The sequence below is a fragment of the Stegastes partitus genome, unplaced genomic scaffold, assembly GCF_000690725.1.
Source record: "Stegastes partitus isolate 25-593 unplaced genomic scaffold, Stegastes_partitus-1.0.2 Scaffold843, whole genome shotgun sequence".
NCBI classification, from domain to species: domain Eukaryota; kingdom Metazoa; phylum Chordata; class Actinopteri; family Pomacentridae; genus Stegastes; species Stegastes partitus.
Window position 1 is genome coordinate 202,242 of NW_007578574.1, and position 15,901 is coordinate 218,142.

Here is a 15,901-nt window from a genome sequence, read left to right on the forward strand (position 1 = left end):
TTTTTTTTTTTTCTTCCAGGAAAGATTATTTTGATTTCTTTGGAGGAAACTCTTCACATCAGTTGAAAACACATTAAAAAACTAAAGAGGTCACATGACCCTGTTTTATCTGCTGTTTTGATTTATTTAGAAAATATTGTTTAAATGTGTTTCTACATGTTTTTCTTCCTGGTTGCTGATGGTTCAGGATCTTTTCATGTCTGCTCAGCTTTAGAAGCTGCTCCATACATACAGTTATTATTTTTATAATAGAGAATGAATGAGCAGACGCCTCCTGCTGCAGCCTGTACTGGCCTCCCAGTGGATGCTGGTCTTGTAGGTGGACTAATGTGGTCTTGTTCTTTACCTCCAGAGCTACGCTGATGGATCTCAGTACATGGCGTCACACGACAGCCTCTCGCCGCCGTACGCTAACTCCCGGCTAGCAGGTAGGAAGCTGCTGCTCTGTGTTTCCTGTCGGAGGTGGCGTGGCCTCCTCCGTCGTTCTGTCCGCCGCCGTGTGGACAGACGCCAGGCGGCGTGTGCTCATCTACCCATGATGCTCTCTGCCTCTGGCTCTCTCTGCGATGTGGCGCCAGTTGTGAGCAAATGGCCACTGACACAGATAATGTGTAATCAGCGCAGCGCACACACTCCCTCAGCTTAATTACCTCCGAGTGGATGCATCGAATGTGGACCGTGTTCTGGCTCTACCTGATCCGCCTCGTTCTGCTCAGACCGCTCAGAGAGTTTGGTTGCTCAGTTTTACCTTCATTTTTTTCAGCGTTACAGTCATTCATACTTATTTACGTGTCCTAAATGTCACCGTTGCTCTTTTTAGAGATTTTTCTGTTTTTTCAGCCGATGTTTTGCAAAAAAAACACTAAAGCTGCAAATCAGGCCTTTAAATTAATCGTTTTACTTTAAATTTAATGTACGACAGAAACCATATGATGGGAAAACACACTAGAAATGATCATTTTTCTTCGTTTGCACACAATATCTCATTTTTTTTCAATTATAGTGAGTCAGACTTTTTTTTTAAACGTTTAAAATGGAACTTTGCTGTTAGATTTTCACAGTTTTTGTTTTTTTTTATGGGATTTTTCCGTTTTTTCAACGGCTGTTTAGCAGAACACCACTAAAGCTGGAGCTCAGGCCTTTGAATTAATTGTTTTACTTTAGATTTAATGTTCTACAGAAACCATATGATGGAAAAAACATACTAGAAATGAGCATTTTTCTTCATTTACACACAACAAATATCTCATTTTAGCGTCTCGGTGGTGATACTTGACTACAGTAGGTTTGTTTTCAGTGACCTCAGACGTTCTTTTGGGAAATATTGGATCTTAAAGCTTCTGTTTAAGTAAAACAACAGTTTATTTCCATTTTTTTCCAGTAATTCAGACTTCTTCTTACGTGTAAAACCTCACCATTGCCGTTAGATCGTCACTGTTATTGGTGTTTTTGGAGGTTTTTTGGTTTTGACGGTGGATGTTTTGGTCCGTTGTCAACACCGATCATCTCGTAGGCATGTGAAACACCCTTTGAGCTGGAGGTCAGGCCTTTACATTCATTGTTTTAGTTGATATTTAATCTACTACAAAAACAAAACCAGATAAAAGCAACACAAAGAGCGTCTCAGTGGTGACACTCGACTACACTACGCTGGTTTTCAGTGATAATATTTCATCTTAAAGCTTCTGTTTGAGGTAAAACAAGCTCGTGTTTGGTGTATTGTTGGTGTTTTTATGTGCATACTTTGATAGATGCTACATTAGACCAAATATACGAACCCTAGGAAGCCTGCTGGTGACTCTACCAGTGGATAACGAGGTGATGTCGGGTGATTGTTCCTGATTTTGAGGCGACATTGGCTGAGGTCGTGGTCAGTTCTTTGTCCTTCCACAATTGTGTTGTTAACAGGAAAGAGGTTCTTCCCTGAACTCTGCCCACCGACTTTAAAACACGCTATTGTCTAAAAACGTCTCAGCGGGACCCAAAACTCCAAAACAAAACCAAAAACAAGTCAAGTTCTCGACTAAAAATCAGCCTGGTTTGGAGGCGATGACGCTTCTTTGACAGGATATTGAGTCCTGGTTCGATGCTTTTAGTTGTTTTATTAGAAAACTAAACCGATCCTGGTCGAGGAGACAAAACCAAAAGGGAATGGGAAACTTCGGAGTCCCTGGCGGGGATGATCCATGGCGAGCGCGATGCGTTGTGACAGTGTTGTGATTATGGGATGCATGTGCCGAGGCGGCGGGCGGACAGACCATGCAGAGTCAGAAATGGAAATATTGTATTGTTCATCTGGCGAACGGGAGCCGCAATTTACTTTGATAATGATAACGCTAAGAGACGGAGACAGCCGGGGTGATGGAACACACGCCGGCTTCTGGAAACCCTCCTCACCTGCGACTGTTGGGCTGTAACGGGATGAATTCTCCGTCAGCCGGTGGAATCACGTCGTCCTCCATGTTGGCTTTCGTTTCTCGTGTCCTGATTGGAAGCTGCCGTGTTTTAGCCTAATTACTGTTGGTGTTGGTGCTTCTCAACCCAAACTGGCTTCTTTCCACGACTACATGAGGAGATATTACGTTTTGTCCAGCAACAAACCATCTTACAGACGTCCACGCTAACCAATCAGAAGCCACCTTGGGCGGTTGGTTGCTGTGGTGTTGCCAAGGCGTTGCTAGATGGTTATTTGGGGAAACTTTGGGGTCATTATGAACATTTTGCGAAGGTTGGTTCAGCATCGTTTCATAGCGTAATCATGGATGTATTCAGAGAGACAGAGATGTTTCTCTAGTGGTTCCTTCTGGTGCTTAAAGGCCAACGAGGTAAACATGAAGATCATTGGAAGGTCCTGCAACAACGCAAATACAACCTTTCTTTTTTTTTTTAACACATGGTGTCGGTCAAGCTTTTATCCAAAGCAACGTCTGTTATTCAGTCTGGTAGCTGTAAGGTTTAGTTGCAGCTTTAGTGGCTTTTGTCTTTGGATTGGCGACGTTGGTCCAAGTGGATCTCCAGAGTGAATAAAAAGGAACCCGTCTGTGGAACAATACGCTCTTATTTTAAATACTTTCTCTGTTGGTTAAAGTACAGAAATATGGAATAAAGTCACAGAGAAGAAGTATTAATTTATGTGATGACGCTTACAAGAAATGTCTAAAACTGTAAATAATGTTCCCACAAATACCTGCATTTTATTTTATTTTATTTTTTAAAACCATTTGATCATAAAATTAGAGGTTTTTTTTTTTTACTGTATTAAAATTACCTGAAAATATTTAAAATTATTATACACTGTATTTTACAGATATTAGGTAGGTAGGTCATTTAGGGGCCAGTTTCAGGCCAGGAAACAGTACCTACACCAGGATAAGTGGCTCTGAAAAGCTGCTGTGTTGGTCTCCTCCTTGATTTGTTTGACTCGGACAAGTTTTCCATTTTTTATGTAAAACTCAAATAAAATTCACCACATAGACGAACCTCCAACATTCTAGTCCTGATTCATCTGTATGGAATGATAATTAATGGGCAGAAAACTTATGCTCATTTGCTTGTTTTTCACAACAACTTACAGCTAATAACTTGATTTAAAGATATTAAATGGAGACCTGTCAACATGGAAACCAAGAAAACCGAGCCGACGCTTCAACCGTGGAGTCAAAGAGTCATATTTAACCCAAACCATGATATTCTCCTAAACTGAACCAGGACGCGAATGAAAACCGAAACTAAACAACGACGGAAACGTAATTCTAGGATTGATAGAATAAAATAGAATAGAAATACTTTATTAATCCCTCAGGGGGAAACGTGGTTGTTATCGCACAAAGATAGAGTTACCACCACCATAAATACAAACAAACAAGCACAAATAAACAATATGCAACATGTACAATAAGCGTAATATGTCAAGTAGAAAAGTCCTGTGTGGAGTGCAAACAGTGGAAACAAGAGTCCAACAGACGTGTGCTGGTGTCACATCCAACATATGAAGCAAACCTTGAGGGTCTTTTCTCTTCATACTGGTGCATGTCGCTCCTCCTCATGGGTCAGTTTGGTCCCTAAACTAAAAACATGTGAACGTCTAACATGTGAAAGTGAAAGTAAAGGACAGAAAGTGCAGTTTAATTCTACATTTCCCACCACGTCAGACGTCACAGATTCATTTATTTCACAAGTAAAAACCCCGATGACGATGCGGTTTAGAAGTTTTTGGATCCTGGGTCGAGTCCGCGAAGAGACTTTATGACAACGGACGCATGTGAATGTGCATTTTTAATGAGTCGTCTTCGTTTGGCTGCACAGATGCTGTCAGGACACGATGTTCATCACACTTACAGGCGTCACGTGACTCACCAGCACAACTTTGCAAACTCTCGCGTCCTTCCTCTGCAGATTCAGGTTCGAGGCGCCGACGACGAACAAGAAGAAGAAGAAGAAACACTCGAGAGTTTAATGAACCCGAGCGCTGCCTCCCTCTCTCTCTCTCTCTAACCTTGTCTGTCTTCCTTAACCCCCCTCCGCCGCCACCACCGGCAGATTAGAGCGATGTTATGCTCCAGATAATCAGCGGAGGGATTAGTGTCATCTCAGCGACCCCGCCAGATTAATGTACCGCCACACACACACAGCAAACGATCTCACAAAGAGAGAAAAAAGAAAGAAGTGTGTTTTATTCCTGAGCGTGGACTTACGTGATGCAGAGTGTGTTTGTGGGTTTGCGGTTGTGTCGGCAGGTTAGTGTGTCAGCGGCGCTTTAATGTGGTGGAGCGGCGGGCTGCGTGTGAACGAGTGCACTCGTACGCTCAAGTTCTCTCAGTTTGCTTTCATTTTTCTCTCTTTGTGCGTGTGCGGTTGTGTGTTTGCGCCCATTGTCGTCTTTGTATCCGCGTTAGCTTTCATGTGATAATGCGTCTCTGGCTGTGTGTGTGTGTGTGTGTGTTTGGCTTTCATGTGTACAGTACGGATACCTGTGTGTAGTTGTGTAGCAGAGCAGGTGCACCACCCTCCTCCACCTCCTCCTCCTCCTCCTCCGTCCTCCGGCGCTGTAACTGTCACCTACATAGCAAATGAGAGGCTCGGTGGTTTCAGCCCGTGAGCACATCGTGTTCCGTTATAAATAAACGATCCGAGGTGGATTTCTGACGCCGCCGCCATCGTCGTCCTGTCGTGGATTTTTTTCACGTTTTTTGGGGGGAATCGACAGTTTTTTCTCTCAAATTGCTCCAGAAGAGCAGAATATGAACTTCTATGTGAACAGCAGCAGTAGTTTTCTGTCCGGTTCAGCAAAATTAGTTGAATTTCTTCCTTTATTTGACAAAAAAAAAAAGTTTTCCACCATTGTGAAATTTTAAAATCACCCAAAAAGTCGCTGAATTTTTGCAGCTGATTCAGACGTGGTTCCTCAGCTGCACCAAGATCTTCAAATTTTTTGTTTTTTTTACAGGATCCGGTGCAAACTGTTTATATTTTTCCCCCAAATTGAGTGAATTTAATGAAATATTATGATTTTAAGCTCATTTTCCAGATAGAGCCAGTCGTGTTTAGTTCAAGCACCGTGGGAAATTTCAAAGCTCCATCGATTCTGTTTTGTTTTGATGGTTTCTGGCAGATGAATGGTGTCGTATATTTAAACTCACTGGCAGGTTTTAGGGTTCAGACGATTAAAGGAGAATCCAGGACACCAGCTTCCTCCTCTAGGGTGTTTAGCCTAGCTTAGCACGAACACCGAAAGCAGCACTAATCTGTCCAGCTCCAATTAAAAATCACTCAAAATGAAGCTGGTCTATAGCCATACTAGCAGCACATTAGCATGCTAGCATCTTTATATAGCTCGCTTGCTAACATTGGCTTACAACATGCGCTGTAAAGTGCATTATCTTTGCAGGATTCAATGGACAAATTAAAATTATGGCCTAATGATGGTGCGGGATGAAAACTAGCAGGAACGTGTGCACCAAGATTTCATGCAACAACAACTTGCTAGTGGCACCAGTGGACAAATCAGGAGGTCGACAGGATCTATCCTCTGGGGACCACGATTATTTGTATAAAATTATTTGGCGATCCAGCCCAAAAAAAACAAACTCCTGCGCTGGCCGACGACTGTAGCAGCACCGCTAGCGTGGCTAACAATACACTGGGTGCTGATTTCCATCCATCGCTAACGTGTCGCCAGCTGGGTCTGGATGGATGTAGAGTCGGAATGGAGGTCAAACCTGGCAACCCAACTCTGAGGACGATTTGTGGTCATGAACCAAACAGTTGTTAAAATCTATGATGCAAAATGACCTCCAAGGTTTAGGTGGAGTGTTTTGGTTTGTATTTGTGCAGATTTACAGCTACTCAGATGCAACATGTCTAAATTACATGTTCTGAAGGTGTGTTTTTTTTGCTCGTTTACTCTAAAATACGTGATGGTAGTAAGATGCCTGAACATACGTCCAACTTTTCCCCGTTTAGCCGCCGTCAGATCGAGGTTTCGCACCAGGAATCCTTTATTTTCCTGAAGCAGGCGGCGCTAATCGGAGCCGTACAGTATATAAAAATCTGTGCATAAACCTGATGATCTCTGCTCCTCCTCCTCCTCCTCCTCCTCCTCCTCCTCTTCTTGCTGTTTCTGTTGAAATGCAGTGAGTCAGCCGTCTGTCTCACCTCTGTGTGACCTTATTAATGAGTGTTGAGCCATGAGGCTGGACCCCCTCTGAGGAGGTCACATCTGGACACTTTATATAGAAATACATATCTGCCTCCTCCTCCTCCCGCCGCCTCTATTCTCTCAGCTTCTTCATCGCGGTTTCACTTTTGCATCCGTTTAATATATATTTTCCAGCTCCATCTTTTATTTTTTTGTGCATTTCCTTCCCGTCATCTCCTCCTCCTCCTCCTCCGCTCCTCTCACCCACTCTCGCCTCCCTCTCCACCCCAGGAGCCCCTCACCTCGGCTGGGTGTGGTGCCAAGGTCGTCCCCCCGTCTCCCCCCGGTGCTGGGTCTGGCTCTTTGTGCGCTGAATGTTTAAACATAGAGGAGGAAAGACGGCAAAGCAAAAAGAAACAAGACGGGGAATGAAATAGGAGGTGACACACATGGGTAGTTTCTGAAAATGACAAAAAAGACAAAAAAAAAAAAACAGGGTCGTGGAGCCGCTTGTTAACTCGTGAAGTGGGTTTAATTTGGACACGTGATGACACCTGAGCCAGGAAGTAATTAGGTGTCAATCAAAAATGACCAAAAAATAACAACAAAAATAACCTGAAATGACGAAAATATCCTAAAATAACTTTCTGTAAAGACTCAAACTCACATTTAAAGAACTTATACGACACAAATAAGCAGCTGTTTAACACATAAAGGTACAGAGGAGGCAGAAAATCTCAATAAATTGCTCTGAACCTCATCATTAAACCTGAAACTTGATCAAGATTCAGGAATCTATGGCTACCTTTTTGTGTTTTTCAGTGGTTCGGTGATATTTTGCTGCTTATATTCACATTTACCGTCTGTTCTTTTCTGTATTTTGTACGATTAAACCAAAAGTCCCAAAGTTGGCTTTTAAAAATGACAAACTTTAGACATTTAAGATGTTGTTGCACAAAGTTCTCGAGTGTAAAGCGTCCAATATCACGACGAGAGCCAATGGAAACAACCAGACAACAGAAACATGCGACAATAAGTAAAACCTTGATGCAGAACAATAATAATAATAATAAACCAACCGGCCGTCTCACTCAGGCTGTTCTGAATGGATGTCATAAGTCGATGAGCGGCGCGTTGACTTAACGCCGACGTACAATGCGAGCCGCGGCGGTGCAGTTAGCATATTATTGTTTTGAAGGAGACTGTCTGTGTAATTAGATCTGACGTAGTAATAATAGGTGTCGTCGAGGCGCGAGGGTGGGAACGGGAAAAAAAAACGGCGAAAGGAGCAGTTCGCGGTTTCTTGCGAGGAGCGTTTTTTTGCATTTCTTGTCGGACTGTCAGAGTTAATTATGACTTTTTGAGACGAGGCCGACGGACAGATATACCATTAAACCTCAGAGGCAGGTGGTGATCGAGCCCGAGGAGCGAGATCTCAACGGTTACCTGCTTATTTATGGCCACAAATTCACTCCTGTCACCGAGAACATGACAGCAGGAACCCGGTGTTTTGAGCTTGTTTCACCAAACTGGAACTTCACCAGGACCGGTTTTGGACCGACCCGTTAACTTTAACGCTCGCTTGACGTGTTTCGAAAAATCTGGATCATGAAGTCAGAAACCTAAAAGATGCATCGATCCTTTTTCTTGAAGAACTGGACAAAGTTCGTCCTTCGTTCCTCATCTACTACTAAACAACAAACTAAAGGCTAAACAAGCAACTGCACGAATGCTAGCACCTCTGTGATGCCATGCGGTTGGGCTTTGAACTAAATGATGATGCTAACATGCTCAAAATGCAAAAGTTTCTAAATTCCTGCACATAAACCGCTTGAAGAAAGTCCCTCTTTTATTTTCCAAAGTGAAAAGTGAGTCAAAATTTCCACATTCAGAGCCAGCTGAGTTTTTTTTTTTTTCTTACTCCTCATCTTAAAAAATATAACTTTTTGTTGATATTTCGTCCCTGTCAGTATAACTTAACTCTTCTCCATCCCCCGGGGAAGTTTTTATTAAAGTGCGTCTCACGTTTAAGTCCCCTCCGAGTCAGCATTAAAACACAAATATCATGATTTACATGTGCTAACATGCCCAAAATGCTAAGATGCTAATGCTAATTGGTTATTATGTGCAGCTGAGAACATCATTAGATTTCCAAGTATTTAGTTAATCGCTAAAATGTTGAGAAAATTACCTTTTTTGGTTTCAAACCACAGAGGAAGTTTGTCAAACAAAAGGCTCGCGGAGAAAATCCCCAGACTGATTTTAAAATCACCAGACTGATTTTTGACCTCCAAAAACTTGTATTTCGATGTTTTTCAAAGGAAATATTTGAGCATTATTTACTTAATTAGTTTTACTATAAATGTAGGTTTTAAGGTGAGCAAATTTCTGTAAGTTGCCTCCAATGGTGTATAGCAGCAGCAGATCGATTAGTTTGGTTTTAGAACTACATGTTCAATGATCATATTTAGGTGTCCAAGAACTTTCATTGCTATTCAACAAAAAACAAAACAAAACAGAAAAAACAAAACAAAAGAGACAGACAGACGCACAGAGGAAACTGTATCACATCTGAAGTACTTAATTTATCAATAATCCATCAATAAAAATACAGATCATTGGAAAAATAAAATCACTTTCCTAACTATCAGTAGTTAGTTAGGAAAGTGACTCTCGGCAATTTCTTAAAAAAAAAAACCTGAGTATTTCGATGTTATTCAAAGTAAGTATTTGAACATTATTATATCATTATTTTACAATGACTATAAACGCCAGTTTTTAGGTTAGCAAATTTCTTTAAGTCGTTTCGACTGTTGCGTAGCAGCAGATCAATTAGCTTGGTTTTAGAACTACGTGATCAATAATAACAAAAGACAGATAATCAGAAATATGCTAAATGTGCACTTTAATTGACCAGGCAAGTCGTTTTGCACACTCTGTTTCAGGATCATTTAGCTTAGCTGCTAGGTAGCTGTTACCATAGCCGTTAGCCACTGTGAGAGGAGCTAATTTCCTGGTTTGTGTTTCCTGTTTAATTTTTGCACTGAGGAGGCTGCATCACACCTGAAGGATTAAATTTATCAACAACTGCTCAATAAAAATACAGATAATTAAAAAAGAAATAATAAAATAATCACTGCTTTCCTAACTATTGGTAGCAAAAACACAAGTTTTTACGGCAATTTCTTCTTTAAATAAACGAGTATTTTGATGCTATTCAAAGGAAATATTTGCTGAGTTAACGTGAGTATAAACGCAGGTTTGTTGCTTCTCTCAGATTTACTGTTCAGCCCAAACAGCAGCAGATTGATGAGCTCAGGTTTTCAATAATACCAACAGACAGATCATCGGAAACGTGCCAGACCTGCTCGCTAACGTCCACCGATGACGTCGCCGCTGACGCCTCACGTGTTCTAATTACCACCAGCTGACTCCAGGTTAATTTAGGAGCCCAAAACGAGCAGCGACTCCGGCGCTCGTCGTCTATTTATTTGTCTTTCTGTCCGTCCGTCCATCTGTTTGTCTGTCGGCTCCGTCCGCTGTCATCCATCCAGATGAGGCCTCCGGAGACCCGGCTCAGGTCACTCGTGTTGCACCGAGTGTGTGTGTGTTTGTGTGTTTGTGTGTTTGTGTGTCCTTTATCTTTCTATCTCTGCATGTCTCTGCTGCTATGTGTGTGTGTGTGTGTGTGTGTGTGTGTGTGTGTGTGTGTGACAGACTGTGAAATGGTGCGTAGTAGCACCTGGGCCCTTCAGTGTTGATTGATCGGCTTGGTCATGTGGAAGAGTCCCATCTGGCCAGCCACGCTACGGTGTGTGTGTGTGTGTGTGTGTGTGTGTGTGTGTGTGTGTGTGTGTGTTGAGAGGTGAGAGAGGCAGATAGAGATGTGCAGCATTAAACAGTATGTTTATTGTGAGAGAGGAAGAGCTCTCCAGTTCTAACTGTGACTCCCAGAGGCCAGGGATGAACTGTATTTCATCATCTGAGCCAGTCCCACTAAAATCCTTTTTTTTCTTTTTTCTTTCCCGCTTTGCAGAAGCTCCGATGTTGTTTTCACAAATCGGCGTAGAGGTGTATGAAATAATAATAACAACGCATAGACGCCGTAAAATCGTCCAACTCTTGTCCTTAGTCGATGGCATCGACCTCAGAGAGGCTCTAAAAACGGAGAGGAAGCAAATCTGAGCGCAAAATCTGCTGAAAGTCTGATTATTCAGCACTTTTAATGAACAAATTTGGCTGCAGGTGTCCGTTAACTTTTGGCAAAGGCACAGAAAAAACAACCTTTTGGCTCAAAATGAATAAATAATTTTCTTCAACCAGCAGACGATATTTTCAGCAGCAATCAGAGGAATTCTTCACCATAAATGCAAGTTTTAAAGCCGATTACTCACAAAAAACTATTATTATTACTACTATTTAAAGCATTATTTGCTCAGTTACCACGATTCTAAACTCCAGTTTGCAGATTTAACACATGGCGCTGCTCAGACGAGGTTTTAAAATCCTGATGAAGCTAATTTCCCAAAGTCGCCTCGACCAGAATTCCTGTTCAGCAGCCAATCAGTGAGCTTCTAAGAACTTCTCCCGTTTAAAATCACACCTCAGCTCAACTAAAACAAATGAATATTTTTATTTTATCCGTTTTGACGACTTTTAATGAAATTATGTTCGACCAACAAACTCCGTTCAGAGAATCGTCTTGTCCTCCACAGTCGAAGGTGTTTTTAATTATCGCCTTCGCTAGCCGTCGTTAGCATGAACGCTCATTTTTTTAAAAGTTGAAACTGAAATAATGTTTTTCCAACTAGTATTTAAAATTAATTTATGTAATTACCATGATTATAAAAGCATGTTTTTAAGTTGGCAAATGTTAAAAACTGAATTTGCTCGAGTGGGGATTCAAAATTGTTCAGAAAAAAAAAAAAGTTGTTTCATCTTAAATTTCAGTTTTTAAATCCACTGATGTGGGTTTAAACTACACACAGTAAGAAGTTCATCCAATTATCAGAGTGTTTACATTATTTAAAGGGATTTTTGTCTATTATGTGCTTAATTATTATAATTATGAGCAGGTTTTAAGTTGACAAATGTTTAAAAAATATAACTTGTTCCAATGTGATCGTCTTCAATAAGTTTCTGACTGATTTTGTTCTTCTGTCGCTTTTAATAAATGAACTCATTCAGCAACAAACTTGTTGGTAGCGAGCAACAAAAAACAAACACGAATTCTGTTTTCACTGCTGAATATTTCCAGCGTTGGCTTTGATCATCCACTGCTGAACATGTGACACCTGAAAATACTCCCAGGTTGATTTTCTTTAGAGGAATTTAATTGGAAAAGTCAAATTTCTCACCTAGAAATGTTGGTTCTCTGTCATGTGAAGCAAAATCCTACAATTTCATTTTTATCCAAAGCAGCAGAGCAGACGCAACACAAGCAAAGCAATAGCAGGTTGTCACACCGATTTCATTAAGTTACCGCAACTTAAATGTCCTTATTTCAATTACCTAACGTAAAAATATCCGTTTAAATGACAGAATATATGAAGCTAGCGCAATTACCAACATTATTCTGACAACGCAGCCTGTCAAAAACAACACTGCAACCAAATATAAGTTGATTTTAATCATTAAATTGGACTTTTTATCTTGCAAACATGCATTTAATGAAGTGGAATATGTTAAATAATCAGATGTTGTGTGTCCATGGACTGTTGGTGTCGTCGTGTAGATCTGCCGGTCCGTTCTGTTGGATGTTTTTACGTTATCGTCACCTGGACGTTGTGTTTAACTGTAAAACAGCAGCTCAGCCACGAGGAGTTTGACCAGCTGAGGAAAGAAGTAATGATCTGGGTGAAAAAGACGAGAACCTGCGGTCAGATTAGTTAAACTAACAGCTCGACATGAGACCTGAAGGCTGCAATTCCTGAAAGTATTCAGTAGTTTCTGCTCTTTTGTGTGTGATGAGAGGTCCGACTGTGATGAGTTTTAAAGCCGCAATAATCAATATTTTATAATGAGAATTGGTTTAATGTCTTAATTTAATGTGAAAACACCAAAGTTTTGAACCATTTGAAGGCCTTTTTATCCACTTTGGGATCATTTCTTTTGTTTTGCAGCATCACTGGAGCCAAAAGAAGCATAAAGATGGTGACGTTTCAATGTTAGGATTTTATAGTAATAATGCAGATATTTAAGATCTCATGTGGGGAGGAAACGTTGGACTGAACGTCCGTGAGTGTCGGACGTCTTCCTCCGATGACCTTCGTCAGCCGTCCGACGTCGTCGTCACGAATACCGAAAAAAACCGACGGCGCTTTTTGCAGGAATCGGACGAGATTTAGAAGCGCGTCGTAAAAACGTGGCGTCAATCAGAAGAGAAGCGGCGAACTCTACTTCTGCTGGCGGCGTGGAAGTGAAATAAAAAGAAAGAAAAAGACAGACAGACAGGCAGCCAGCGAGAGAGAGGAAGACAGAAAGAGACAGTGTGCTTTCTGAAACGAAGCCAACTGATAATTAATGCCTCTGACATCATGGTGCTCTAATTAAGCCTGGCATTCATTAAGCCAAGTGAAGGGGGGGGGTGTTCGTTAGTGGCTTTTTGGAGGGGGGATTTGTTAAGACTTCATTGTTACTCTTTTTAGACAATAGAGGAAGAGAGACGGCGGGAACAACAAGAAGGAAAGAGGTGCAGGACGGTCGGACGCGACTCTCAGGTGAGCAACATCTGGCGGCGGCCATGTTGGAAGCTCGCAAACGGAGCGTCCAACTTTTTTTTTTTTATCTCGACGCGAGCAGCTACTTTTTGATTAAAAACCGGAATATGTAATCAGTAATCCGCGTGATTGGTTTGCTCCTCGAGTGTCGGCGAGATAATGACGAGATGTGATTAGCGATTTTTTTTTCGCTAGCCAAAAATGGCAGCGCTACCCTGCTAGCTAGCGATTTAGGGAGCCGTGGTTTGTCGGGCGGGGTTCCAGAGAAGGTTCTGGGAAGGTTCTGTGAAGGTTTCTTTGTAATAAACTAGATTTAAAGTGACAAAAAGGCGAAAGATTAGCAAGCTAGAAGACCAACTGTGTCGGCTAATAACAAAACACGGGATTTAAAGAAATAAAAAGGGCCGAAATTTGGGCTAAATGCCTAAAACATCCAGTGCTAAGGCTAACGGTGGATAGCAAAGACGCTTGTACCACATAATTTTGTTAAAGAAACACAAATTAAAACCTAGTACGAAGGACTTTTGGAAGCTAAAGGCAAAAAAAGGCCAAAACAAAAAGACTAAAGAACCAAGAAACAACCAAAACTTGGGTAAACGTCGACTAAAGCAGCTAATGGAGCTAAAAAAGAAAAGAGCATGAGGACCATTGCTAAAGGACTTTAAAGTCTAGAGAACCAAGAGTTTGGTTTTTAGTCTATTAAAGCTCAAAAAGTTGGACATAAAGGGTGAAGTTAAAGGTCAGTCCAGCCTTCAAGAAGCAAGAATTAAAGGTGAATTAAAAAGAAGAAGCACAGCAACAGAAAGACTCCTCGGTGCCCGAACTGAAGGTTGAAAAATGACTCAAGGACCCCAAATGAAAAGTTTTGCAGAACGACGTCTAAAAGAGCTTCAGGAATAAAAGGAACAACCGGGGCTGAAGAAAAGGATTAAAAATCAAACGGCAAAGAGGTGCGATGTGTCTGAAATCTCTACGAGCAAGACGGAAAATCTGCTTTTTTTAAAACCATAAAAAAAGTTGTGAGACAGTAAAAAGTAAAAAAGAGCCAAAGGGGAAAAAGAAAACAGGAATATGGAGGAAGGAGGGAATGAAATGAGCGTTAAACGGACGGAAGTTGCATAAAAAGTGGTGGAAAAACAAAAGCGTCGAGTAAACAACGGGCGAGGTGCGAAATGAAAAAAGTAAAGTTTTGGGATCCCTATCCATTTTTTTGATCGGAGGATTTTCTGATAGCTAATTAGGCATGGAGGGCCAGCCATCGACAGCTGCATTCATCATCATAAAACGTAATAATTAATGACATTCCAACAAAGAAAAATATGCAAATGAGCTCCCCCTCATTAGCATTTTCATATTCAGCTCCCATAATGCTTTTGCTGACAAGGTTGTAATTAATGAAAATTCATGTCTCTTAGCCGAGGTCTAGATTGGATCGCATTCATTCGCAATCCCCCAAACGAGTAGTGTGGAGAGAGGAGGGAGGAAAAAAAAAAAAAAAAAAACACGACGGGGATCACTGCCAAGTTTTTTAGTGAGAGAGGGAGGGGCGGCGGGCGAGAGAGAGAGAGAGAGAGAGAGAGAGGGAGGAAGACGAGTCGGGAAAATGGAGATGGAGGAAGGCAGATGGCGAGAGATGAAAGGAAGACAGGCAGCGAGAGAGCCGCCAGAGATGAAGAGGGAGAAAGTTAGCAATGCAGAGTGACATGAAGAGAGAGGCAGGTAGAGGAGGCAGCGAAAGTATTGTTGTCGCCATGACGCTACGTTTTCTGGCCCCGAGTTTCGCCTCCCAGGCTGCTGACACGTCGTAATGTGACTGTATGCAGCCTGTACACTGACATATATCCTCTGTGCATGTTTGTTTTTACTGTCTGTTGTGTTTTTAGGGTCCCAAAACTCTGAAAGGCCTTTTTTTTTTTTTAAGTTCAGTCAACATGCATGACTAACCATCGCCTCTGCTGCTAAATCTGACTTTTATAGAGCAAAATGTTTACATAATAACATCTCATGGTGCTTTATTAACAGTATGGAAGAGGGGAACCAATGCTTGTGAACTTTATTTAGGGACAGTGGGGAATAAAATCAATATTTGAGAAAATTAACAACTGAAAATGGCTTTTTTTTTTTTTTTTTTTTGCCCTGAGTTTTGTCTCCTAGGCTACATACACTCCATACTGTGACTGTATGCAGCCTGGAAGCTTGAAAATATTCTCTTTGCATGCTTGTTTTTTATTGTTTCTGTTGTTTTTTTAATTTTTTATTTAATAGCCAGGTCCCAAAACTCTGAAATGTCTTTATTTTATTTTTTTTTAAGTTCAGTCGGCATGCATGGCTATCCATCGACTCTGCTGCTAAATCTGACTTTTGTAGAGCAAAAATAATAACATAATAACATCTCACGGTGCTTTATTTACAGTATTTACGAGGGAACCAATGCTTGTGAACTTTATTTAGGGACAGTGGGGAATAAAATCAGTATTTGACAAAATAAACAACTGATAATGGCATTATTTTGGCCCTGAGTTTTGTCTCTTAGGCTTTATGCACT

At 41.2% G+C, this 15,901-nt stretch overlaps 1 protein-coding gene across 1 annotated transcript in view; it reads left to right on the forward strand.

The window, feature by feature from the left end:
• The window catches only part of LOC103365472 (transcription factor 4-like), a gene marked incomplete at its 3' end in the record, with an annotated part of 104,831 nt that overhangs the window by 9,568 nt on the left and 79,362 nt on the right, over positions 1–15,901 (forward strand). The window contains exon 2 of the mRNA XM_008292914.1: positions 353–428. Within this exon, the coding sequence (XP_008291136.1) occupies positions 353–428 (76 nt within the window). The remainder of the gene's footprint in view (positions 1–352; positions 429–15,901) is intronic.